The sequence below is a fragment of the Macaca nemestrina genome, chromosome 16, assembly GCF_043159975.1.
Source record: "Macaca nemestrina isolate mMacNem1 chromosome 16, mMacNem.hap1, whole genome shotgun sequence".
Lineage (NCBI taxonomy): Eukaryota > Metazoa > Chordata > Mammalia > Primates > Cercopithecidae > Macaca > Macaca nemestrina.
Window position 1 is genome coordinate 1,103,093 of NC_092140.1, and position 26,237 is coordinate 1,129,329.

The 26,237-nt window shown below is 58.9% G+C and overlaps 1 protein-coding gene across 22 annotated transcripts in view; it reads right to left on the reverse strand.

The window, feature by feature from the left end:
* Positions 1–639: 639 nt before the first annotated feature.
* The window catches only part of LOC105485266 (MCF.2 cell line derived transforming sequence like), a 203,300-nt gene continuing 177,702 nt past the window's right edge, over positions 640–26,237 (reverse strand). For 9 of the 22 annotated variants that reach the window (XM_071080989.1, XM_071080985.1, XM_071080992.1 and 6 more), the window contains 23 exons: positions 24,828–24,947; positions 24,202–24,393; positions 23,314–23,505; positions 22,276–22,435; positions 21,255–21,328; positions 20,954–21,027; positions 18,553–18,619; positions 17,544–17,659; positions 16,006–16,075; positions 13,933–14,025; positions 13,739–13,849; positions 12,656–12,781; positions 11,352–11,573; positions 10,987–11,079; positions 10,374–10,452; positions 10,155–10,221; positions 8,985–9,103; positions 8,550–8,642; positions 7,468–7,542; positions 4,266–4,387; positions 2,493–2,605; positions 2,323–2,426; positions 640–2,202 (listed from right to left, as the gene is read on the reverse strand). In XM_071080989.1, the coding sequence (XP_070937090.1) occupies positions 2,117–2,202; positions 2,323–2,426; positions 2,493–2,605; positions 4,266–4,387; positions 7,468–7,542; positions 8,550–8,642; positions 8,985–9,103; positions 10,155–10,221; positions 10,374–10,452; positions 10,987–11,079; positions 11,352–11,573; positions 12,656–12,781; positions 13,739–13,849; positions 13,933–14,025; positions 16,006–16,075; positions 17,544–17,659; positions 18,553–18,619; positions 20,954–21,027; positions 21,255–21,328; positions 22,276–22,435; positions 23,314–23,505; positions 24,202–24,393; positions 24,828–24,947 (2,568 nt within the window). In that variant the 3' untranslated portion in view covers positions 640–2,116. Of the gene's footprint in view, positions 2,203–2,322; positions 2,427–2,488; positions 2,606–4,265; positions 4,388–7,467; positions 7,543–8,549; positions 8,643–8,984; positions 9,104–10,154; positions 10,222–10,373; positions 10,453–10,986; positions 11,080–11,351; positions 11,574–12,655; positions 12,782–13,738; positions 13,850–13,932; positions 14,026–16,005; positions 16,076–17,543; positions 17,660–18,552; positions 18,620–20,953; positions 21,028–21,254; positions 21,329–22,275; positions 22,436–23,313; positions 23,506–24,201; positions 24,394–24,827; positions 24,948–26,237 lie in introns of those variants that run through there. The other 13 variants (XM_011747516.3, XM_011747524.3, XM_011747525.3 and 10 more) reach the window with 6 other exon arrangements.

Sequence of the window (26,237 nt, forward strand, 5' to 3'; positions counted from 1 at the left end):
CCAGCGTAAGATGATCATGTCTGTTGTGAGTCAGACACATCTGGGCTGTGTCTTCCGTCATATGTTGTTTCCTGTTCACCATGCTGTCCCCTTTCTCCACCCTTCCCTTCTTCTACTGGATCAATACCCTCTCTTTATGCTCCCTTTTCTGGTCTGGAGCGTATCAGCTGCATTGTGATTCTGTAATGGTTCCTCTACGCTTCCTCCGCTGCCTTTGCGTTTCCGACACTCACAACCTTGTTGCTGTTTTGTCATCATCGTTGTCTGACAGAAGAAAGCAAAGGGGTTGCTTGGTGCCTGAGCTGCACCCTGGGCCCTGCTCACCGCAGGCTTCTTTTCCATCCCAACAATGACTTGCCATGTGCAAGCACGGCACACTGCAGCCCTGGAAACCCTGACCGCTAAGACGTTCTGTGTCTTGACAGACAAAGGCAGATGGCAGGAGTTACTGATATTTATTCAGACTTCATCCATACAATAAAGAACTCTGCTTTTAAAATTCCATTTACATCAGCAGTTTAAAAAAAGTGACAGTGGATGAAACATGAAGCTGTAAAGTGCCTTTATGGGGAGGGTCACACAAGGGCGCGCAGCTGCGCGATGAGACGGAGGCACCGCGCCCGCACAGCACGTTCCAAATAACTTACACATCAGAGGAAAAGCTACCGAGTCTCTGCACGCTTCCTGTTTGATTCCGCACCCTGGAGGTCTGGCCAGTGACAGCTGCAAGCCACCCGGAGGGAAGCGTGAGGGGAATGCAGCCACGCCCACCTCCACTGGGCTGGGGCCGGGACCCGTGAGGCTGTGAGGCGGCACGTCCAGCAGCACGGGGACAGCGAATATGTCCTCTCCAGCAAGACACACACGTACACACATGGTCAGAGGTGCACACATACAAAAACATCTGCAGACTAGACACCGAAAAGGCTTTAAAAGAACAGAATCTGTTTCTGAAACACAAGAAGGGGTAAAGCAGGAGAGGTTTTTTTTCCAGTTCTGCTGTGACTTGAATAAAATACTCTCCCCACTAACACTTCTGTACTCAAGGGGGTCACCAGGTGGCAGGTGGACCTGGGTGGGAGGCAGGGGGTGCGTGGCGAGGGGAGTGGAGGTGTGGCCTCCGAGGAGGCTGCCGTGCAGTGAGGCAGGGGCAGGGCTCTCTGAGCTATGGTCAGCAGCACTGGTCCACGCGATACCCTGCAGAAACTGCATCTTCATATTTTCTTTAAAAGCAATAAAAAATCCTAATTCAGTGAAGCTCTTTAAAAAAATCAAGTCCCTGCATTTTTTTTTTTTTTTTGTAGAAAAGAAGGTTAATTGTTTAAATTATAGTTTAAATTTTCTTTTGAAAATGAACCCTAGGTAGGTAAAGGAATCTCCTTGGCTTCTAACCGCTTTTGGTGGTGCAGACACCACCTGATGTCACCCAGGGACACGTTTTCACCCACCTGTGACCAGGGAGCTTCAGGGAGTGGCATCCGTTCCCACGGGAGAGTCCCCCAAAGTGATTTAATGGTATAAACAGCGTGCTTCTATGTAAACCCCGGTAACAAAAAATAGTTTTCTATCCAATACAGTATCAAATTGTCATTTCATGTAAACACAGTGATTCCTGGTAAAGAATTGAGGCCAAAGTACCACAAAAAATGGCCACGGGATTGATCCCTGCTTAAAAAAAAATCCTAAAACTTGTAAAAGATAAAGAGTTCCCACACCCTGCTCTCCTCAGGCCATTGTCAATCATCCACGTCTGCCGAAGCCGCTCCACCGTGGTCTGCCCGTCCCCTGGAAGCACCGTCCGGAGGCAGAAGCAGCAGGGTGGAGCCAGGAGATGCCGCTGCCCGACGCCTCCTGCCCGGGGCTGTTCCCTGCGGCCCGTCCTCTGTGGGCTCTGGAGTCTCCGAGGAAGTCCCAGGGGTCCGGGGTCTTCCGTGGAACCAGCCTCTGCCCTGGAGGGGTCCTCTGCAGCCCGCACGGCCAGGCGCTCTGGGTCGGGGCGGTGAGGTGCCCCTTCCTCGGGACGTCCGGGGGCACCGCGCCCTCCCCACGCCGCGCCAGCCCTCGCAGTGGCAGCCCCAGACAGCGCGCGGGTCTCCTGCGCCCACACTGCGTGGCGCTACCCCTGTAGGTCGGAGAAGGGGGCCTGGCCACCCTCGCTGCAGCTGGACGAGTTGCTCAGCACGGCCGACCCCGGGCTCGACTCTGCGGGGACATGAGGCGGGGACAGGCTTCGGCGTCTGCTCTCCGGGACACGCGGAGCAGCTTCCTCGCACACGGGCCCTTGGCAGCGTCACGGGTGGGCTCGGGGCACGTGGGCCTTACCTGAGCTGCTCAGGCACTGGGCTGAGCCGGACGGGCCGAGCTGGACAGACAGGCTGCTGGCCGGCACCCAGCCCTCCTTGCCAGTGGTCGGGTCCCTGACGTACCTGCAAAGGGCGAGGGTCAGCAGCGGCCACATGCAGGGCAGTCCGGGGGTGAGCACGGCGTCTTACCAAAGGCCCTCGTCGCCCTGCTGCACCAGCTCCACCACGTCCCCGCTCCTCACGACCAGCGCGTCAGGGCCTCCCTTCTCGTGGTCTGCCACGACCGTGTATTTACCGGGAACCTGGTGGGAGACGGGCAGGGGCACAGGCAGCATCAGCCCCACAGCAGCCAGGCGGAGAACTGGTCCTTAGTGCCCTGCCCCGTGGGAGCTCCTGGCCATGGCTGGCTCAGGGGAAGGGCTCCAGCCTCAGGAGGAGGCTACGCCGCAGGTCATGACCACGTCAGAGGGGATGGGAAGCTTCTGTGAATCTGTCCTTGGGCCCAGCTGCCCCAGCCTCACGCTGGTCTCCACACAGAGCTCCCGACCCCAGGGCCTCTGCACCTGCATACCCACCTCCCGGAGGGCACTTCCCTGCCTTCGGGTCTTATTTCCATGCTGCTTTGCTGAGGCCTTCCTTGGCACTCCCCGACTCGCCCCCCCTCTGCCCTCCCTCTCCCCCCACAGCTGTCCTGCCCAACCTCCCCAAGCCTCACTCCTCTTCTCTCCTCGCTGTGAGAGCGGAGGTTCCTGTCTGTGCTGTTTCTGCTTTGTCTCCAGGGCCTAGAACTGTGCCTGGCACACAGCGGAGGCTGCACAGATGTCATGGGACACGTTCCCCTGGGGAATGGGGAACCGCAAAGCGGCAGCTGTTCCTACAGAGTGGGGAGATTCACAGCCTCCTGGTGCTGTGTGCGGTGGGCTGAGGAGGGCTGCTGCCGGCTGCAGGGCCTGGAGCAGGAGGACGGTGACTGGGCTGCCTGCCCTCACCCAGTGGCCTGTACTGGCTCCTGCCCCTGTGGTGCCCAGAGTAGCCAGGATCACTCCCCACACTCCAGGATCATCCAAAGAATGAGATCCAAATCTCTCTCCAGGCCCCGTGCACCCTGGTCCACCAGCCTGTTTCCCCTCCTGCCATGTGGCCTCCGCCTCTGTGTCCCCCACATCTGTTCTCACACCTAGGCCTTCCTTTGTGCTGTCTCTGTGGGAGAGGCTGGCGACCCTGAGGGCCCTCCCTACCCTTCCATGCCTGGCTTCTCTGCCCTTCCAGAGCCTCTGGGACCTGTCCCCTTTGCACCTCCAGCCTTGGTGCGTGGACCAGGCACAGCACAGAAGGTGCAACAGACACTTCTTGGTGTAACCCTCACTGGAATGATTAACACATGGCAGCTTTTTCTTGCTTCTAACATTAACAATGAATATTGTTTCAAATGCTTAGCAGTTCCATTTTCTTACGAAATGAGAGAGTGTTGTGTGTATAGTTAGGAAGGCTCAGCGTTCTATGACATAAAGGGTAGTGCGGTGGGGACTGTCTCCTCTGAGGAAGGTGTACCCATGAGTGGGCTCTACAGGAGGCTGGGTGGGCACCTGGAAATTAACCCAGAATCACAAAGTGCCACTGAGATAGAGGAGCTAGGAGGAGCTGGGGCTGTGTCCTAAGACCCAGGCCCAGGTAGACCTTCCAGGGTTAGGAGGAGCTGGGGCTGCCCCTAAGACCTAGGCCCGGGTGGACCTTCCAGGGTTAGGAGGAGCTGGGGCTGCCCCTAAGACCCAGGCCCGGGTGGACCTTCCAGAGTCAGGAGGAGCTGAGGCTGCCCCTAAGACCCAGGCCCCGGGAGACCTTCCAGGGTTAGGAGGAGCTGGGGCTGCCCCTAAGACCCAGGCCTGGGGGGACCTGCCAGAAGCACCCCAATCCCCGGAGGGCAGCCCCCATCCCAAGTGCCCGCAGGGAGGCCTCAGTTACCAGCTTCTTGAGGCCCAGTCCGCCGTCCTCCTCGGCGTCGGACGAGTTAACCTGCTCTTCTGCACTTGACCAGCCCCCGTCGTCCTCAGGTGCCTCCAGTGAGTGGGAAGTTTTGCTCCAACCTGGGAGAGAGAACTCGTGAGGGACCCCCTGGTGATGAGCTGCTGTCTGCATCCATCTGAGGTGGGGTCACCTAAGTCCCACAGACCCCCTGAGATGTGCACCGTGGGCCCCAACACAGCCCGTCATCTTCCCGGGTTCATAAAGAGCTGAGCAGGACACCCCTACAGACTTCCAGAATGCCTGGCACGTTTCAGGGTTCCAGAGCATCTGCTTCCAGTTGCTGGGTTACCCTGTGGGAGACCTCAATCCCCAGGCCCTGGGGAAGCCACGTCCTTGTCAGGCAGGGCAGTGCCCCTCAGCCAGGAGGGAAGCGGCCTGCCTGCTGCAGATGCCCCCCCAGGGCAGGTGTTTCCAGTGAGTGCCACGGTCATGTTCAACACCTCGCAGACCGAACCGGGAAGCAGTGTCTAAAAGCAACAACTGAGGCTCACTGAGAGGGCCCGACGCCCTTGATCTATGGGATACCGAGGGCTATGGTCCCCACTGGCAAGAGAGTAGCCCCTGGCACAGCGGCACCAAACCAGAAGGCTGAGGCCACGCAGGTGCCGTGGCGGAGATGGGCTCCCACTGGCCACGCAGCTCCAAGTGGGAGAAGAGGAAAGAGTTTCTTCCAGACTTGGGACCACACATGTCCCCCCCCGCCCACAATGTTCCTCCTGCCAGGGGCCCAGAGGACGGCACCTGCCTTTCCCATGTGGGGGAGATGGGAGACGCCCTCGCGGCTGAATAAACACGCAAAGGCAGCAACCGGGCAGCAGGCCCAGCGCATCCCACCTGGTGCCAAATGCACCAAGGCAGGACACACGCACTCCAGGGAAAAAAGCAGATGCTAATGGGATTTGAGTTTGGGCACAAACTGGTTCCAAATCCTATTTGGTGCCACTGGAAGCAAATGCTTCCTTGCGATGGAGGGTGCGGGGCATGGGAAGGACAGAGGAGCTGCATGCACGAATGCCCGTGTGCCCTGTGCCTGCAAAGCGGCCACGGCAAGCTGTCTTGCAGGCCAGTTCCAATGGCTGACAGTGTCTGCACTGGCAAGGAAAAGCCGGTGCTAAGCGGGCCTCTGCTGTCTGTGTAGAGAAGGGAGCTGGGCCTGGGCACCACTGTCAGCCAGCAGAGCATGGAGCCGCTCCCTCCACTCCACCCCAGTGCTTTGCCTTCTTGGGGTCACAGCTGGAGGTAGCTGAGCCTTCCAGGCAACACACCAGGCCTGCATCTGTGTGAGAATTGAGGACTGATTTTCCGGTTGCGGACCTGCGGCGTGGCCTCCTGAGTGTACCTGCAGCTGCCCCCAGCAAGGGAGGCTGAGACATAGCACAGGATGGAGGCCCAGCTGCCTCCTCTACAGCAGCAGGGACTGGCCTGTGGGGTCTGGCTGCCAGCGTGCCCTCCCTGTCCAGGCCCCCAGTCACTCTGAGGGACCACACCTGGGGCCTCTGGCCAGATAGAACCAAAAATCTGATTGAGGACAGTCGGAACAAAAAAAGGGTGGCTGCTGTGTGTGCAGAGGAGCCAGCGTGGCCCGGGTAGGACCTCACACACGAACCTCTCCACGGGACAGCGAGGCCGGCCTGTGCAGGGTGACACCCAAGCGGCTCTGCCCTGGTGCCACCAGACACACAAAGGGATTCTTGAGCTGCCCTGGCTGTGGGTGCTTAGTGCTCCCCAGAGCCTCTCTGCGGGTCGTGTTGGAATAGGGCGCGGGGGAGGCCAGCAGCGAAACGGAGAGGTCTGACCGTGATGGGAACGGCAGCACTTGGGAGCGGGCAGCCACAGGCCAGGCCAGTGGCACTGCCCCAGGAGATGGGGAATTCTGTGTGAAGGCAGGAGGCTGGGTGATGGCCAGGACGGTACCCTCTGTTCTGTACAACAGTCATCGGCCTTTGCTCGATGGAGTCACCACCTGCAGGGCTTGGGGAGCGGGTGCTGGGCAGCGCCCCAGGCCACCCAGGATCACTGCCACCGACTATGGCAGAATGACCCATGGGCAGTGGCCCGGCTTCAACACCACACTGGCTTCCTAGAGACCCTGCCAGGCTGCACCGTCTCATTCACGGACGAGGAGACGGAAGTGGAGGCTAAGCTTGGCCAAAGTACAGCAGAAGCGGCGTTTGGCCCACAGGGCCCACCTTCTCCACCAGGGACCGGCTCTGCCGGCTGCAGGTCACAAGCAGAGAAGGCTTAACAGACAAGAGTAGCCTCTCCCGGGAGACTGCCAATGGGGAAATGGCTCCCTTCTCCCAAGCTCCTGGGGCCTCCTGGGGCCTCAAAGCAGCGAGCCGGGCGTCCACCCACTTGCAGGCAAGACGGTCAGGAACGCCGGGCCAGCTCCCTGCCTCTGAATTCACGCCCAGGGTGGCCACAGCTTCTGCCTGGCTCCGTGGGGCTGGCAGTGCCACGTGAGGAGGCTCTGCAGGCGGGTGGGATGGGGAGGCTGGTTCTGCCTACACCCCTGTGAACCTTTGCAAATTATTTGAAAACTCAAGATTGCAAACATGAGGCCCCCTCCCTGCACTTGAGGGTCCTCAGCGGGTCAGGGGAGGTCTCTGGACTTCTCAGGGCAGTTTTCACCCTCAGAATGTAAGGGAAGCAGGACACAAAGAGAGGTCAGGTTCCACAGGGAGCTCGGCCTTGCCGGCCCCAGGAAAGGAGGGTCTGGGTCGGCCGCCAGTTGCTCTGTGTTCCCAGCAGGAAGTGTCGGGGCAAACTGTGCTGCAGGGAAGGGCGGGAAACGGGGTGCTCTATAGCCGACAGCAGCCACTGGGCAGTGAGACCCCACCCAGCTCCACCAGCACGGCTGGGTGACCAGCGCAGCAGCCGTGGCCGGCAGCCACTGACGGGGTGGGCAGTTCCACAGGCTCCGGACAGACCTGCTGTGAGGAGTCGGCCGAGAGGCGTGCTGTCCTCAAGGACCTGTCGCCAGAGCATCGCACACTGAACACAACCACGTGTCTGCCTCTGGAGCACAGAGACCCACACGAGCTTCCCCCTTAGGTGGCCTTCACGGCCACCCAACAGCAGCTGGGCCGCGCTTCCTGCCGACGCAGAGCGGGTGCCGTGCCCGAGGGTGCCACTCTACCTCGCAAACCAAAAGGAGTCGGGTCGCTCTTTACTTCGTGCCGCTTGGCTTTTTTGTCAGGACTGGTAGGAGAAGCTGCAAGAGGAGGAGGAGGCAGAAATACAACCGGAGAGAGAGAGTGAGGAACGGCAGAGAGGAGGAGGAGGCAGAAATACAACCGGAGAGAGAGCGTGAGGGATGGAGGGAGGCGGCGAGGAGGCTGACCCACGCTTGTGCTGGGAGGGGACACCCACGTTGTGGCCCCTTTCCACTGATGAGAAAGGAGCTTCTGTGAGCAAAATGCAGGGAGCCGAGGGGCCGCGCGGTGGAGGAGGGGCCGGGAGGGGCGTGGGAGTGGGGCCTGCGGCACTCAGAGGTGTCCTTTCAGGGGCCGTCTCTAGGGATGTTTTCTTAGTTCTGCGCTAGCAGAGTTTGCAGCACCAGAATCTGTTGTTCATTTGTTTGTTTCAAGTTTCAGGCCAACTTAAAAGCATTTTTATAAATTGGAAAACACTCCTAATTCTCTGGAAAGAGCCCTTGTCCACCCAGAAGAGCTGCCTGCACGCAGGGCCGGCTTCCAGGGCCTCCTGGGCCTCCTGGGCCCATTCCCCCGCCATGTATCTCCCAGCACGGAGCTCTCGCAGGTGAGCAGGGCGTTAGACGTCTCTGTCTCAAGGGTCCCGTCAGCCCTGTTCACAAGTGGATGCCCCAGAAGATGGCTGAGCGGCCTCTGTCACTGGGCAGAGCAGAGCCACGCAGCCGGAAAGGTCAGCACCCTGCAGGGAACTCACCTGAGAAGGCGGGAGAAGGCGGGGGTTGGGGTGCAGGGAGAGGAAGGAGGGGAGCCTGGAAAGCCAAGTACAGCTCCCGTTTCTGAGCGAGCCTCCACTTGAAAAGCTCGCCTTCATTTTTCCAAAGGAAAGCCACCCCTAAAGGATAACTCTGGGTGTCTGTGAGACACAGCGTCAGTGAATACGTGACTGGGTGGAAAGAAACGCTTTTGCGTGGCCGCCCTTGTGATGAAGGAGGCACGAATGGTCACACACGATGCATGACAGATGCCACCACGGTGAGGGTGGGTTTCGGGCAGGTGCTACTTTTACCTTTCTGACCTTTGAGGTTAGCAAAGCCCTGCAGGGTAAAGCGCTTTCTGGAAAGCGCAGAGCTTTCTGAGGCAGAGCTAGTGACCGTGTCATCTATGAAGGAAGAGAAAGAAACTATGCAGAGAGCGTCGCAACCCGGCGTGGAGGCGGGTCCAGCTGCTGCGGGGAGGGCCCAGGGCGGCTCCGGGTTGCACGCTGGGTCTGGGCCGGGGCTGTTTCTGGGGCTGACCTTGCTGACACAGGGGTGCAGAGCAACGGAGACGGAGGGGCTCTTCTGTGAGGTCCTAGGGCTCTGTTAAGGGGGGAGCAAGGGGCCCTGAACGCTCTGCAAACCTTCACGCTGCAGGAAGCACATGTTTCTCGGACACAGTGAGCACTCCGTGAGCAGCTCCGTGTGAGGCCTCCACGTGAGGCCTGGTCCCTGCACACACCCACCTTTGCCCTTTTCGGGGGGCTTTGGCAGTGGTGCTGAGCTGACATATCCCTCCAGGCTCAGGGGGTCTGTTTTCCTTTCTTCCAGCTTTTTGAGGTTCCTTGAGTTTCCTCTCGAGGGACTGATGACATCAGACAAATCAAAAAAGAAACAGTGTGTTGTCTGGTTAGTTTTTCAAAACGCGCTGAGGACCTGAGGCATTCAGCTATCTCTGAGCTCCCAGCCTGATCCTAAAGCAGCATCTCCTGCACATGTTTCTGTTTTTTTTTTTGGAGACGGAGTCTCACTCTGTCGCCCAGGCTGGAGTGCAGTGGCCGGATCTCAGCTCACTGCAAGCTCCGCCTCCCAGGTTCCCGCCATTCTCCTGCCTCAGCCTCCGGAGTAGCTGGGACTACAGGCGCCGCCACCTCGCCCAGCTAGTTTTTTATACTTTTTAGTAGAGACGGGGTTTCACCGTGTTAGCCAGGATGGTCTCGATCTCCTGACCTCGTGATCCACCCGCCTCGGCCTCCCAAAGTGCTGGGATTACAGGCGTGAGCCACCGCGCCCGGGAACCCGGACGGGCTGGAGGAGAGCAGGCGCCCACCCTACTCACTCCAAAGTAGGAGGTTTGTTTTCTCGGCGGGGGCGGGGGTTGGCAGGGGGTGCTTCTTTTTGAAAACTACTGTTCTATGGATTATTTTTTAGGCCGTGTCTGTGTCCTGTTTCATCAATGATTAAAGGAAGCTTACATAAGAAACAGGCTCAAGTGAAAAAAATAAGTGATGGATAAAATAAAGAAAAAACAAGGGCAGAAGAGACACGACGAAGCCACAGTCAGGGTTGGAGTCTGAACTGTGCCCACACACGTGCTGGGCCATCAGCACCGGGTCCCCACTGGGCACCCAGTGTCTCAGGATCAGGAATGCGGGGGTGTGGCCGTGATCTGGACACTGCCGTGCCGTGGAACAGCCCAGCCCGGGAAGAGCTGGAGAGTGGCGGGCATTGCCGGAGGTACACGTCTGGGAAGTGCACCCTCTGGGACTGACCCATGAGCACATCAACACCAGGGGCCTCAAGGAAACCCCAGTAATCATGGGGTCCCACTGACAGAGGCCGAGGACCCTGGCGTGCAAATCCCCCACTCGGAGTGCTCCATAAACGCAGGCCTGCGGCGCCGTGTCTGTCCTCACCTGGTGCTGGTCGGGGCCGGCAGGGGCAGGCTCTGCGACTGCTCCAGCGCCCGGTGCTGGCTGGCTTCTGCGAGGAGGGAGCAGACAAACCACATGAATGAGCGTCTTTACTTCAGCGCCAAGGCGCCTTGCACACACGGGGACTGTGCGGTTGAACACATGTAAAAATGCACCTGGAGAGGAAGCTACGGGAAAATGATGGCTTGAAGACAGCCTCACCTCGACAAGCCTGCAGCTGGCTGGTCAGCACTTTCCGAATTTCATTCACCCACGCGGCCTTAATCTCAGGAGTTGGTGCCTGTTTCCCCAAAAGAAACGCCAGGAGGTGAGTACTCAGGCCCCCGAGGAAACACACTTTGGTTTCACTCTCAGAATATCCAAGGATAATCTTAGGAGTCAAAGGTCAGATGGCTGCGTGTGATGGGAGACGAGGGAAGCACCGCGGGCTGGCCCCGGGCTGAGGGACCCTCTGCGACCCACGCACAGGACTGACTGAAGAGCTGTGTCTGGCACTCAGGGCACAGCACCCTCTCCACCGTGAGAATCGGCCCTGCATGCCGGACGTGTCCGCACACTTGCGCTGTCCAGGGACGCACGAGCTCCCCTGGGGAGGACGAGCCCATTTCCTCGCAGCACCCCCTCTGATGTGTATTTTTCCCTGAATTTCATCCTGGGTCCAGCTCAGGGTGAACACAGCCCAGAGGAGGACCCTGAAGCGCACAGTGGCTGCTCCTGGCCTTGATGCAACTTCATGGCAGATTCTAGCACTGGTTCCCGTGAGAAACGGTTCATGACAATGTGGAAGAGGCCAGGGGCAGGGTGGGTGGCCCACCTGGACGATGTAGACCTCCTCACGCGCGTTGTACCAGATCTCGAACTTCTTAGCATCTCCCTTCACATTCTCCGTAATGCCGACGGCAGCCATCTGCCAGCAGAGAGCGGAGACGGGGTTCGCGCCCACAGCGGACCCACCGCCTTGTTTTAAAAAGGTGTTGGTGCAGGCACGAAACAATGGAAATACTTTGGGGACGGGGGCTAAGAATGGCAGAATCCCCCACCCCCATACCTAAGGATGAGAGCTGGGTGTCAGCGTGGCCGCCTCAGACCAAGGTCTGTGGCAACAGGGACCCAGTTACAGATTTCCTCCCATCGGGGTCTCTGGCCAGGAGCTGCTGCTGTGGACCTGGCCTCACTTACGTTTAAGGACTGCTTGTAGCTGTAGGAGGGGGCTTTCTCGTACCCCTCCCCGTTCTCCTCCCGCTTCTTACAGAAGAGCACCGCCTTCTCGTGCAGGAACAGGTGCCGCTGCATGGGCTTGAACCTGGCCAGCTCCTTCACCTTGGTGTGGCCCCTCTTGTGGTCGGTCCAGACGCTGAACGAGCCCTGCATCAGCAGCTTGCCCAGGTCGCCGAGATTCCCCTAAATGTGCGACAGCAGGGGCGTGTTAGGAACGGGATGGGCGTGGGGCCACGGGAGCACATCACCGAGAGAAAGCAGGGGCGTGTTAGGAACGGGATGGGCGTGGGGCCACGGGAGCACATCACCGAGAGAAAGCAGGGCGTGTTAGGAACGGGATGGGCGTGGGGCCACGGGAGCACATCACCAAGTGAAAGCAGCCGTTTTGCAAAGCCCACCCACGGTGGGATTCCCACTGCAGGGCGTCCCGGGAAAGGCCAGCTCATGGAGACCGTGACGGGTCAGCGGGTGCCAGGGGCTGGGGGAGGAGGGAGGGACTGGTGGGGCACGTGGGCTTCTAGGACAGTGAAGCTGCTCTGTGTGATACTCTAGCACTGGGTGCGGGACGCCACACGCCTGTCCAGACTGCAGAACGTGCAGCACCCAGAGTGAGCTCTGAGGGGAACAGCCCTCAGTCAGTAATCAGCATCGGTGCCGGTTCACCACGTGTGGCCGGTGTGGCACCCATGCTGGATGTCAACACTAGGGGAAGCCTCAGGGCCTCTGATTTACACTCAGTTATCTCACAAACCCAAAACTGCTGCAATTAATAAACTCTATTACCTAAAACAAACAAACCCAGAGAATGAGGCTGGGGGGACATAAAGAGGGGGACAAAAGATGAACAAGCTGACCTGACGTGGGGCTCTGTGGGGAAAGTGACATCTGCCTTCGGGGGCTACTTGCTCTAAGTCACCAGCCTGCAAATCGCAGCCCAGGAAACAGACGTCACGTCTGCTCCGAGCCACGCCTCCTCCCCAGGAGAAGACAAGGAGGAAGGGCTGAGCTGCTTTCCTGCTGGAGATGTGTGCCCTCCAAGCAGGGGACGCTTCCTGATTTTCTCCACGCCCCAGAGAGCCCAGTGGGGTCTGTGGACCCAGCTACAGGGCCTGGGAGTGGGCTTACCTAGGGACCACCCCAGACCTCCTGCTCAGAACCTGCACATTCACACCAAAGCGTGGGGAGTGTGCAGGGAGGCCGCCAAGTTGCTGGCCTGGCATATTCCACGGAGGTGGTGGGGAAGGCTGGGCGTCTGGGCGCCTTACGTCATAGCCGGTGATGGCAATGAGGTGCATGGAGTCATTCACGGCCTTCAGGATGCCCAGGATGGAGCTCAGCGCCTCCTGCAGGTCCTCAGCTCCCTCGCAGTTCTTGCTGTATTTCAGCATTTCCTGAGGTGCACGGGGTGAAGCAACTGTCAGGACAGGCAGAGCTCTGGCTCCCCCAGAACAGACCCCTCAGGAGCTTGGCATGAGGCAGGGATGCTGCTCACCCTCCCCTGGTCTGTAGGGAGCTGCTATGCCCGCCCTCCTGCAGCCAGGACAGACTTGAGTGGTGCTGCAGAGGGGGCAGAGCCCCTGCCAGGTGCAGACCCTTGGCACCTGCTCCCTGGGGAGCTCCCTCCTGCCACCCTAATGCCTAGGTGCAAACCCCTCACACCTGCTCCCGGGGAGCTCCCTCCCGCCACCCTAATGCCCAGGTGCAAACCCCTCACACCTGCTCCCGGGCAGCTCCCTCACGCCACCCTAATGCCCAGGTGCAAACCCCTCACACCTGCTCCCGGGCAGCTCCCTCCTGCCACCCTAATGCCCAGGTACAAATCCCTCGCACCTGCTCCCGGGGAGCTCCCTCCTGCCACCCTGATGCCCAGGTGCAAACCCCTCGCACCTGCTCCCCGGGGAGTTTCCGGGGAGTTTCCTCTCGCCACCCTAACCCTGGCCAAAGGCACGGAGCTGCAGTTCCCTGCCTGAAGGTTAGAGGCGCCCATGTAGCACACTCATAGCTGGAATCCCCAGCCTAGGCCGCCCACATCCCTGCTGTGTGCCAGATAATCCAGGCACGGTTCCACCCTGGAGGGACGGGTCAGCTCATCACACAGAATCCCGTGCGGGCCGGGCTGTGTGGAAACCCACGGGGACGGGGACTCGTCTGCTCACCTGCGTCCTCAGCACCCCTAACAGCGGCGCACAGTAGGACCTCGAAAGGCATCCCAGCCTCAGCACAGGCTTGGAGGAGGTGCCCTTGGCCTGGGAGGGGCAGGACGCGATGGGGACGGGGCCCCAGGGTGGCACAGAGACCTGGCCAGCGGGTGCCTGGGGAGGCCGGGCCACGGTTGCTGCGGAGCCCACCTTGAGCAGCAGCTGGTACTTGGTGATCCTCTGCACCGGCTTCAGCAGGTAGGAGTCCAGGCTCAGCTTGTGGTCCAGCTTCCTCTGGCATTCCTGGAACCAAGCCAGAGCCTTTGGTTTGCACAACTTTTATTATTCCGCAGAAGTCAGCTAGGAAAAGGGGTAACGTTCTGAAGGAAGGTCCGGGGACAAACCTGGAAGAACGGGCAGTCGGAGCACTGTCTCCACAGGCTCTCGGAGCGGGGCTTGTTCTGACAGTACTTCTCGTAGATCTGGAAATCCTCCATCTGCACCAAGGGACAGGCACCACATCACACAGCGTCTTCCCAGCCCTGCGAGGCACTGCTGCTCGCCTCACAGCTTCCAAGGGCCGGCACTGGCTCCCGGGCTCCGCTGGGGGGCCTGCCCTCCATTCATGGGGCTCCCTTCCCCGCTGACTTCCCAGAGCACAGGCGTGGAGTGGAGATGGGGTTCCACCGCAGCCATTCTTAGAAGGCCGTTTATGGTGTGGTTTGTTGATTTGTTTATATAACAGAACTTCTAGCATTTTCTCTGGCAGTTTTATAAATTACCTGTTATTCAGCAAAACACAGACCCTAGCCCCACTGTGAAGTGTAAGTGCTCCCGGGTGCCTCTAGAGCACAGATGGTTCTAGGGGCACAAATGGTTTTAGGGCACAGGGCTCAGAAGTTTCTAAGGGCACAGGAGGTTAATGAGGTTATGGGGGCACAGGAGGTGCTGGGGGTTCAGGAGGTTTTGGAGGTACTGGAGGTTCTGGGGGTTGAGGTTCTGGGGTTCATGAGGTTCTGGGGGCACAGGAGGTTCTGGGGGTTTAGGACGTTCTGGAGGTTCAGGAGGTTCTGGGAACACAGGAGGTTCTGGGGGTACAGGAGGTTCTGGGGTTCAGGAGGTTCTGGGAGCACAGGAGGTTCTGGGGTACAGGAGGTTCTGGGGTACAGGAGGTTCTGGGGGTACAGGAGGTTCTGGGGTTCAGGAGGTTCTGGGAGCACAGGAGGTTCTGTGGTACAGGAGGTTCTGGGGTACAGGAGGTTCTGGGGGCACAGGAGGTTCTGGGGTTCAGGAGGTTCTGGGAACACAGGAGGTTCTGGGGGTACAGGAGGTTCTGGGGTACAGGAGGTTCTGGGGGCACAGGAGGTTCTGTGGTACAGGAGGTTCTGGGGTACAGGAGGTTCTGGGGTACAGGAGGTTCTGGGGTTCAGGAGGTTCTGGGAACACAGGAGGTTCTGGGGTTCAGGAGGTTCTGGGGTACAGGAGGTTCTGGGGTTCAGGAGGTTCTGGGAACACAGGAGGTTCTGGGGTTCAGGAGGTTCTGGGAACACAGGAGGTTCTGGGGTTCAGGAGGTTCTGGGGTACAGGAGGTTCTGGGAGCACAGGAGGTTCTGGGGTACAGGAGGTTCTGGGGTTCAGGAGGTTCTGGGGTTCAGGAGGTTCTGGGAACACAGGAGGTTCTGGGGTACAGGAGGTTCTGGGGTTCAGGAGGTTCTGGGAACACAGGAGGTTCTGGGGTTCAGGAGGTTCTGGGGGTACAGGAGGTTCTGGGGTACAGGAGGTTCTGGGGTTGAGGAGGTTCTGGGAACACAGGAGGTTCTGGGGGTACAGGAGGTTCTGGGGTACAGGAGGTTCTGGGGTTCAGGAGGTTCTGGGGTTCAGGAGGTTCTGGGAACACAGGAGGTTCTGGGGTACAGGAGGTTCTGGGGTTCAGGAGGTTCTGGGAACACAGGAGGTTCTGGGGTTCAGGAGGTTCTGGGGGTACAGGAGGTTCTGGGAGCACAGGAGGTTCTGGGGTACAGGAGGTTCTGGGGTTCAGGAGGTTCTGGGGTTCAGGAGGTTCTGGGAACACAGGAGGTTCTGTGGTACAGGAGGTTCTGGGGTTCAGGAGGTTCTGGGAACACAGGAGGTTCTGGGGTACAGGAGGTTCTGGGGTTCAGGAGGTTCTGGGGTTCAGGAGGTTCTGTGGTACAGGAGGTTCTGGGGTTCAGGAGGTTCTGTGGTACAGGAGGTTCTGGGGTTCAGGAGGTTCTGGGAGCACAGGAGGTTCTGGGGTTCAGGAGGTTCTGGGAACACAGGAGGTTCTGTGGTACAGGAGGTTCTGGGGGTACAGGAGCATCATTTTATCTCAGCCAAATTGAAAACATTCGCATTCTGTGATTTCAGTTGGTTAGAATGGGAACTTGCAGTAGAATCTGAAGTCATTATTCAGTAATTTTGAGAAGCTGTGACAAAATATACATCAAAGCACCACATACCCTCTCCAGAAAGCATCTTCCAACCAGTTCTGGGCAGTCGATGTAGTTTTCCAGCTCCCTGAGGAATATCCTAGACAAGGAAGGTTTTTAAGTAGTATGAAAGACCGAGTCGCGTGGCACCGGTGACAAATGGACAGGCATCATTTCTCAGAAGGCTTTTATGCCTTGCTCTGTATGTGGCAACAACGCCCTGCATGACTTGGGGATGTGGCAGCCACGCCTGTCCTGAGCACCAAGCTCTCAGGTGCCAGCAGGTGCAGCCCCAGGCTGAGGCTCCTTGTATTTCTGGCCTCGGCGGCACACAGAAGTTGGAGAGAGCTGCTTTTCCCTCAGCACACACGTGGCTCACAGGGCTACAGGCAAAGACAGACATGGGACCCTTCAGGGCCCTGGAGGCGCCGCCCCCATAACTGGCCGTGGGTCTGTGGGTTCTCTGCAGACACACCCTGAGTCCTGGCCCTAGGCAGCACGATCCCCAGGCTCCTGGGCTGTTTCCCTTTCGTTTCTGACTTACATCTGTCCCCTGGAGGAAGTCTGGCCAGAGGGGTAAACCGTCTGGGGGACGGATTCGGGGCATGAACGCTAAGCTTAAAGCTGTGGGGACCCCTGTGTGCAGGACTGGCCGAGACCCGGGGGGCCATGAGGACAGATACTAAGGGACACTGAGGTTCTGCCCAATCTCCGTGGACGTGGAAGTCTTCTTGGTGGTCAACTGCGGACCTGCTGCCTCCTCCTAAGTGGCAGGTGAGGTGACGATCACGGCAGGGGGCAAGAAGCAGGTGTCAGAACCACGTCCCAAGCACTGGCAATTCCCATGGCCAGTGGGGTACGCTGGTCCCCATGCACATAGCCACGTGGGAGCCACTCACATTGGCTCCCTCCAGGACACGCAGCAGGGGCCGTCCACTGCAGCCTCCCTGGCACTCCGCACTGCATGCCCACCCTACACCTTCCCATGAGCTCTCCACAACTGTTAAAGCAGCCAAACAGCTCAGAGGAGTGGAGAACAAGGGGCCAGACACACCCCCCGCACTGGAGAGGCCACGGGTCGCTCGGGGGACAAGCAGCCCCCGTGACGAGTAGGGAATGCCTAGTTTGCTGTCCTTTTCAAGAGCTTGGGAACAAAACAGGACTTGCCATGTGGTGTGGCCTTCGTGACCTCCAAAGGGCTGAATGCACACCTGGGAGGGGGTTCCAGCTTCCACTTGCCCAGCAGGATGAGGAGGGGATGAGGGGCGGGCAGGTCCCATTTCCTGCACCACAAAATGGTGCACTTGGGGGGCTCAGAGCCTTCTCCTCACGGCTGGTGGCTCACTTACAACTCGGCTGCCTGGGCGCAACCACCAGGCACGGAGCCACGTGGGCACTCAAGAGACAGCCCCAAGTACCCACACTCATGCCTGTGCCTCTGAGTCCACCCCTTGGGCGCCCCTTCCCAGTCAGGCATGGCTCGCACCCCCCGTTCCAGCCCCCTGAAGCCAGCATCATTAGCCGCGAGAGATCATGGGTGCCTGCCTGTGTCGAGGGGAAGGGCCCACCTGTTGTGGAAGTGATAGATTTCCTCCATGTTTCCAAACAAAACATCCTTCTTGTTGTGAAGGCCTGTTGACAGGAGGTGAGCCATCAGTGGGTTATCCATCTCCGCGGCGTAGCCCTGCAGGGACAGAGCAGAGGTCAGTGGGGGTCCTGAGCTGCAGCCCACCCACAGCATCAGGCTCATCTGTGGGCCAGGCCGTCCCTTCCTCTTTATTCTCAGGTGATTTCTAAGACAGTTATCTGGACAGGCATTCACCAAAGCAAAAGTATTATGAACAGCACCAATTTGGGGGAAAGGGGTGGAGGTTCTACCCTTCTCGCTTTAAACCTTTTATGATTCAGCTGTAACTGAAACAGAGCGTGCAAATCTTCTGTCTACACTCAAGTGACCACCACTTGTGCACACTCGGTGAATCAGACACCTGTCTACACTCAGGTGACCACCACCTCTGCACACTCACTGTCTACACTCAGGTGATCACCACCTGTGCACACTGGGTGAATCAGACACCCATCTACACTCAGATGACCACCACTCACATCAGACTCACCCAGGCAACAGCCCACTGCCAAGGTCACCCCTAATCGGCCTCCCACCCCAAACCAGTTTTGCTTGCCCTGGAGTGCTCTGTGCCGGGAACCGCATGCACCCTGTGGCCTGTGTTTGCGACAATCTGTGTGTGGTTCATGCATCTGTTATGTGTCAGCTCCTCTTTCTTGTTACTACATTTGTCCCCTGTGCGGACCCCCTGAGCTGCCTGGTCCCCTGCGCGGACCCCCTGAGCTGCCTGGTCCCCTGTGCGGACCCCCTGAGCTGCCTGGTCCGTGTTTTGCTGATAGGCCCCGAGGGGCTCCCCGTCTGGGGCTGCTGTGACCAGGCTGCTGTGGACGCCCTTTCACGTGCATTTGGCGGCCAGCAGCGCTGCTCCGAGCAGCAGTTGTCAGAGGAAGCCCCACCAGGTAGTGCAGGTGAGCCACGTGGCGGTCGGCCCTCCCCGAGTCCAGCCTCACCTCCAGGACGCACAGCAGCTCCTCCACGTAGGCCCGTTCTGTGTCCAGGAGCTCGCTCATCACGTGCCTGGTGGCAGGTCATGTGGAGAGCAAAAAAGGTTAGCACTGGGAGGGCAGGAATGGTCTGCTCCGCAGTCTCACAGGTGCCACCCGGAATGATGGCCTGCCCAGCGAGAGGGAACTGGCGTCAACCCGAAGCCCATGGGCTGGACGCTCACTGGGGCTCCCCTCCCAGCTCGCAGCCTCAGACCCTGCAGACGGCGGCTGGACCCTACCCGGTTCCCAGACCGGCCATCACTGTCTTGCCCTGGCCTGGCACACACTCCTGGTAGGAGGGATTCCCCACCCCGCCTCCTGGGCTTTTGGGTCCCACCTGCTCAAAATGAGCTCAGTTCCTCATGCTCATGGGCGAGTCATCCCACCCCTCGGATCCATTCCTAGAATCCACCCTAGTCTCTTCTGCCAAGACGACACCCGCCCGCCGCCCGGCCTCCCTGAGCCTTCCTCGTGGTGGGTATGTGTGGGCCCGTGATCAGCCTTCCCCGTGGTGGGTATGTGTGGGCCCGTGTGGCCAGGGCGGCGGCCTGGCATCGCCAGAGCTGCCCCCTGCCCACACCCTCACACCCAGCAGGTGGGCAGTGGTTGTCTAGGGAGTGGCCCAGCACCCGCCGCACTGGATCCGGAAGGGGAGGGCGCACAAGCTGGCTGTGCAGGTCTTGTTGCTGGTGTGAGCATCCTTCAGCAGCCTGAGGCCCCGGCTGCTTATGTAATACACAGAAACTGGAGCCAGGGGGCTGGTCCTGGGTTGAGGTTATTCAGCAAGTTCATTCCAAAACAAGCGGTCAGAACGCAGAGGCCCCCACCTTGGCACAGGGGAGAGGAGCGGGGAGCAAGAGGGCTCGGGACTCCCTCTCACAACCCGGGAACTGCCGGCCGAGGGCCACTCCTTCTGCGTCTCAGGGCCAAGCACTTGCTGCTCCTCCGTGTGGACGCCCCTCAGCCTGGACCCTCCTCCGTGTGGACGTTCCTCAGCCTGGACCCTCCTCCGTGTGGACGCCCCTCAGCCTGGACCCTCCTCCGTGTGGACGCCCCTCAGCCTGGACCCTCCTCCGTGTGGACGTTCCTCAGCCTGGACCCTCCTCCGTGTGGACGTTCCTCAGCCTGGACCCTCCTCCGTGTGGACGCCCCTCAGCCTGGACCCTCCTCCGTGTGGACGTTCCTCTGCCTGGACCCTCCTCCGTGTGGACGTTCCTCAGCCTGGACCCTCCTCCGTGTGGACGTTCCTCTGCCTGGACCCTCCTCCGTGTGGACGTTCCTCAGCCTGGACCCTCCTCCGTGTGGACGCCCCTCAGCCTGGACCCTCCTCCGTGTGGACGTTCCTCTGCCTGGACCCTCCTCCGTGTGGACATTGCCCTGCCTGGACCCTCCTCTGTGTGGACATTGCTCTGCCTGGACCCTCCTCTGTCCAACCTTATGGAGCCTGCCTGGACCCTCCTCTGGACAATCATCTGCCTGGAAGCTTCTTGGCAACTCCCCCGTCCCCCCATCCTGCTTCACCAGCTTCCATCAGAAGCCGGAGGTGACAGACTGAGCTTTCACACCAGGTTAGGTTTACTGTAATTCCCAATTTTGCTCCATCTCCCAACCCCACAGCGTCACTTGGACGCCGCCTGCGGACACCTGCTTGTCAGCACGTCAGGAAGAGCCTTTTCTTCTTCCCTGATTTTGGAGTTTTGATGGTCAAAGGGGCTCCTGCTGTTCCTCGAGGCCTCTGGGAGGCCCCACGTGCCCCAGGGGTGTCTGGCTCCTTCCTAGTTTTGCTCTGGGGACCTGCACTCCCTGGCCCTGCACGAGTGAGGTCTTTCTTGAAGGCGAAGGAAGCCAAGAAAGGGAACTGCTTTTGTTTGCACAACACTCCCTGAATTTGAGGGTCCAGGAATCCCAGAGGAAGAGGAGGGCTGGAGACGATGCCGTCCCCCACACCAGCTGCCTGGCACCACTGCCTGCCACACTGAGCCCTGAGCAGCTGGTGGCTGCTGCTGTGGCCGGCACTGGTTGGGGCCTTTGAGTGGTGTCTCCTGTGAATGGCAGTGGAGGGTGGAGGCTCTCGCTGGGGTGGAGATGCCCCTTCACTCTTGCATTCAGCCATCGCCCTCTCTTCCCTCCCGAATCCCCCCAGTGGTGCGTGTGCGGCATGTGTGTGCTTCACGTGGTGGGGACCAGGACACACGCTCGAGCCACGGCAGGCCCTCTGGGTATCGGTTGGTGCAAAAGTAAGAACCACAATGACTTCTACACCAGCCTTCTATCTGTGAGGCGTCCACTTGAGTGCCTGACAGCACCTGGTGGTTCAGGCTGTGGTTGGAGGGCCCCTGCGAGGCCAGAAGGGCAGCGCACCTACCTGCGCAGGATGGCCAGGCTCTCCTCCTCCTCCCCTGCGGAGCCGCGGCCCTGCCGGCTCTCACTCATCTCACTCTGGGGAGAAGAACAGTGTCAGGTCTGAAAGGCGGGACACAGCCTCAAGGGCCAACTCTCAAGGCCAGAGCCCACTGGTTCCCGTATGGGGATAGGGCTGGGCTCCCACGATGGGGAGCTGGCCAGGCAGCTGGGCCGCGCCTGGGAGGGGGCCAGGCGGAGAACCAGGCCTGGCGTGAACCAAGGAGGAGGGTGTGGACGGCGGGGTTGTCACGGGCAAGCCTCACCTTGGCCCTCCGGTAGGGCCCTCTCCGCAGCGCACTGCCCTCGGAGCTGGAGTTCTCCGAGCCTCGCCGAATGCCTGTTGGGAAGAAGGGGAGTGGGGCCTGAAGTCCCCCCTGACCCTCTGGAGAGGGGACGTGCGCCCAGCGGGAAAAGGCCCCAAGGAGAGGGCAGGACTTGGCCTCTGAGGCCACAGGCAGTGGTGTCAGAAGGGGGAGGACCATGAGGTCTCGCTGCCCGGAGTCACCCCATCTTCCCACAGCCCATGGGGACACAGTGCCTGTGGGCTCCAGCCTGGGAGAACTCCCAACAGGCAGAAAATAAGGTCGCCTGGGACCCAGTACAGGAAGGCAAGAGCCTGGCCAACCAGGGCCCCCGAGATTCACAGCTGACTTTCACCAAAGCTGGGGCGGCAGCTCGCCTCGTGGGTTCGTGTGTGAGAAACCAGCAAGGATGGGAAGAGGGTTCGTTTTGAGACAGGGAGGTGGCAGGAAAGTCTCTGGGAAATGGGGCGGCACCCGGCTTGGCGTAGAGGGCAGGTTTGGGACCGGCAATGTGGGCCGGACTGAGGTGCGTGGATGTGGCTCTTCAGGGCTCCGGGAGCCCAGAGTCTGGGCCACGTGTGAGGAACGTTGTTTGGCAATAGCACTGGGAAAGGACAGACTGCGGAGAGGCTGGAGCTGGGAAGGCCGGAGGTGGTTCCTCCGTGGGAACTCTGCGTTTTCAGTTTTGGGCCACGTGGGCTTCACTGAGACCACGGAACCCTGCCAGCCTCGTGGAAAAGCAGCCACAAACAATGCCTACAAGATGTGTGTGGCCGGGTCCTGACAAAACTCCATTTATAAACATGGGCGAGGGGTGGCAGGAGCCGGCCCTCAGGCCCTGAACTGGGGCCCGGAGGTGGAAGGGGAGGCGGCGTGCGGAGACGGCTTTTGCAGGTGGCTGCCTCAGATGTTCCAAGCTCTCAACGCCCGGGGCTCCCCCGAGGGTCCCACAGCACCTGGGGCACGGGGTAGCCACACAGACCTGGGGAGGGGCAGGGCGACTTTGCCAGTGCCTCGGGTCTGGGGGCCACTGGCTGCACGGGCCGCGTCTGCCTGGCCGCCAGCTTCTTCAGGCTGGCCTGCCTGCGGTGGAACACCTCCTCCATGCTCGCCTGCTTCTGGAAGACTTTTCGCACGTGCTCCTGAAACCACACGCTCAGTGAGGCGCCTTGCATGTGTTGGCGTCATTAAAAATACACGATCACGCGCAGAATGTGCCAGGGCACGCCCAACCCCCACCTTAAATGTTCTCCATGCCGGGTCTGTCAGCGCAGCGTGGCTGTGTCCAGCCCTGGCTGCTATGGACGGTGAAGGGGATGCAGCCCACCCACAGGATGGGACCCCAGTCTTGGGAAAGGGCAGCTCCATGCGAGGGAGGGGCCTGCGGCCTTCCCCAGGCATGTGGAGGGCTTAGGAGGAGCCTGGTCTCAAGGGCATCACCAGGTCCCAGGGCCAGGCCCTTCCTGAAGAACACGCCCAGCCACGAAGTCTGCCAGCAGAGAGGGGGCGGCAACCTCGCAGGGCTGGCGTGGAAACAACTTCTGTGTTGAAAGGAAAATTCAGATCGACCTCCCAACTGTGTGTTTCTCTCAAATGCCTGTTATTTGGGAGTAATTCATTAAATGGGCCGGGCATGGTGGCTCACACCTGTCATCCCAGCACTTTGGGAGGCCCAGGTGGGTGGATCACCTGAGGTCAGGAGTTCGAGACCAGCCTGGCCAACATGGAGAAACCCCATCTCTACTAAAAATACAAAAATTATAGGCATGGTGGTTCATGCCTATAATCCCAGCTACTCAGGAGGCTGAGGCAGGAGAATCACTTGAACGTGGGAGGTGGAGATTGCAATGAGCCAAGATCGTGCCACTGCACTCCAGCCTGGGCAACAAGAGTGAGACTCTGTCTCAAAAAATGAATAAATAAAAATAATTCATTAAACGATTCTTTAAAACTCCCCACAGAGGAATGCCCCACTGCTAGGGACAGCGAGCTGCAAATGGAGAGCCCAAGTCAGCATTACCATGAGGTCTTGGTTGAGGATGGATTCGTATTCCTTGTAAATTGTGTTGAGCTCTTGGATCTTATTTTCTGCACTGGTCTCCAAAAACTTCTCGATTTCCTGGAGGGCAGCCTCCGCACCGTCCTGGGACTGGCACTTGTCCACAGGTTGTGAGGCCAGCAGGTAAATCCCTTCATCACACCACTTCAGGGACTGGAAACACAGAGCATTGCCAAGGGCAGGACGCCATGAGAGGTTGAGCGCACCACCCTGTCCAGGCACACGCTGCTGGGGCGTCCTCCCAACAGATCCTGGACCACCAACTCCTCATGCTCCTGCCACCCTGTCCAAAGCACCCCGAGGGGACACAGTGCTGGACAAGGCCAGCGAATTACCCAGGGCGGGGCCCAGAGAGGCAGGGAAAGTGCAGTAGGATCAACCAGGCCTTAAGCTTCTGGATCTTTTAAAGAAATCATTATGGGCTGGGCAGGGTGGCTCACACCTGTAATCCCAGCACTTTGAGAGGTGAAGGTGGGAGGATCATCTGAGCCCAGGAGTTCGAGACCAGCCTGGGCAACATAGTGAGACCCCATCTCTATCACACACACACACAAATACAAGAATTAGCTGGGTACGGTGGCATGCACCTATGGTCTCAGCTACTTGGGGGCTGAGGTGGGAGGATCCCTTGAGCCCAGGAACCAGAAGTTGCAGTGAGCCAAAAAAAAAAAAAAGAAATCAAACTGTGCAAATGAATTCTAGAAAAAGACCTGCTAGGCCAGCAAGACCAGAAAGGAAGGGCATTTTCCAGCCAAGGAGCTGCCCTCCCCATAACAAGGGTCAGCCGGTGGTGGAGGCAGGAGGAAGAGGCTGGTTTCACAGCTGGGGTGTAGGTCCGGCTCGGCCTACCGTCTCCAGGCGGCGGTGCAGCTCCAGGGACTTGCTGAGCAGCCCCCTCCTCCTCACGATCTCTGCAGAGAACTGGTCGCAGAGGTGCCGGAGCTCCTGGCACTTGGGGCGGATGGAGTCTACGGCGTAGTGCTTGTTCTCGATGAGCTGCTCGCCATCCAGAGACAGGGCCCGGGCCCTCTCCACAGACACCTGCAGACGGCCACCCAGAGGACCAGCTCAGGACTCTTTCTGTTCGAGGCGGACGGTGCCTCGCTGTACGGGACGTGTGTCCCTGGGCGCACGTGTGTCTTGCTTTCTTTGTTTACTGCTGTGGATGACTGAGATGCCGCCTAACGCCCAGAGCTGTTCTGTGGCAAGTGCTTCTGGGGGCTGTGGTGGTCCCAGCAAAGGGCATTGCCCGTCTGCAGGGAGCTGACCCAGAGAAGGCCGGGCAGGGCCACGTGCTGTGGGTGGGGTGTGGGAGAGGAGGTGCACAGGCAGCAGCCCCCACCCCCTGTGGACGACCCCAGGGGCTGTGGGGGCCCGTTCTCCGCTGGCGGGAGGCCCATTCCTGCGCCTTCCTGAGCAGTACTTGATGCTGCTGCTCACACTCTCCCGCCGCCCCAGCTGGGACCCCGCCTTACGCCTGATTTCTCCTCAAAGCTGGCCAGGTCCCTCAGCAGGTGCTCCACATGCGCCAGACTGTTGCCAATGTCCGTGAAGGTTGCTATCTTCTGGCACACTGCATCCAAGATGGCTTTGACCTGGAACAGAGGAGGGCCCATCTCAGGGGAGCGTCTCCCTCACCTGAACAGAGAGCACCCGCTCCAGATCAGGGAAGTGACGGAACTCAAAATCGGGCCAAGTGGTCATCAATGAAGCAGGGACCACAGTCAGGCAGGTGCAAAGTCAGCCCTGAGTGGTCACCAATCAAGTGGGGACCGTGGGGCCTCTGGGTACCCACCAGTGACCTCACTGGCAGGACACTTGTTTCTCTGCGGCCTGGGTGTGACTCCGTTTATCAACCACACGCCTGAAAACAGCATGAGGAGAAGATGAGATCACGCAAGGACAAGGGCTCTGGGAGCTGAAAGCCAGCAGCAATGTGGACACTGGAATTGTCGGCATTCCTACTGGATCCTAGGCGTGGAGAGTTATGTAACTCAGTCCCTTCTAGCTTGCTACTAACTTCTAATGTCTACAATTTCTGCTGTTAGCAGGAAGACAACGGGTGTCATATAAATGATTTTTATTTTAATATTTATTTATTTATTTATTTATTGAGACGGAGTTCTGTTCTTGTTGCCCAGGCTGGAGTGCAATGATGTGATCTTGGCTCACTGCAACCTCTGCCTCTCTGGTTCAAGTGATTTTCCTGCCTCAACCTCCCAAGTAGCTGGGATTATAGGTGCCAGTCGCCACGCCCAGCTAGTTTTTGCATTTTTAGTAGAGATGGGGTTTCACCATGTTGGCCAAGTTGGTCTTGAACTCCTGACCATGGGTGATCCACCTGCCTCGGCCTCCCACAATGCTGGAATTACAGGCATGAGCCACCATGCCTGGCCTGATTTTTAAAACATATAACTGCTTACTCCTTTAAATACAAAAGATTTTAATTTTTGTTATTGGAAATAATCCTGAGAACGGGTGTGTACGCAGACATCCCAGTGCCAAGGAGATTGTAGTTCAGATGGCCTGGGGCTGAAGGCCAGGAAGGCAGGATTCTTGTCCATCCTTGAACCCCCTGCATCTGGCACAGCTGAAGTCTGACACTTTCCATGCTACCCACAGCCACTGAGTTATGGATAATGTACCATCTCTCAGAAACCAGCTCGGATATAGAAGAACTCAATACCATCAACCAACAGAATCTAACTGATATTTATAAAAGTTCACCTAACAATAGTAGAATATATATTCTTTTCAAGCAAGGAACATATATAAAAAAAGACCATATTCTTGGCCCATAAAACAAATCTCAGCACATTTATAAGAACTGAAATCATACAGAAGAGTATGTTCTCTGATCACAATGAATCAAACCTGAAATCAAG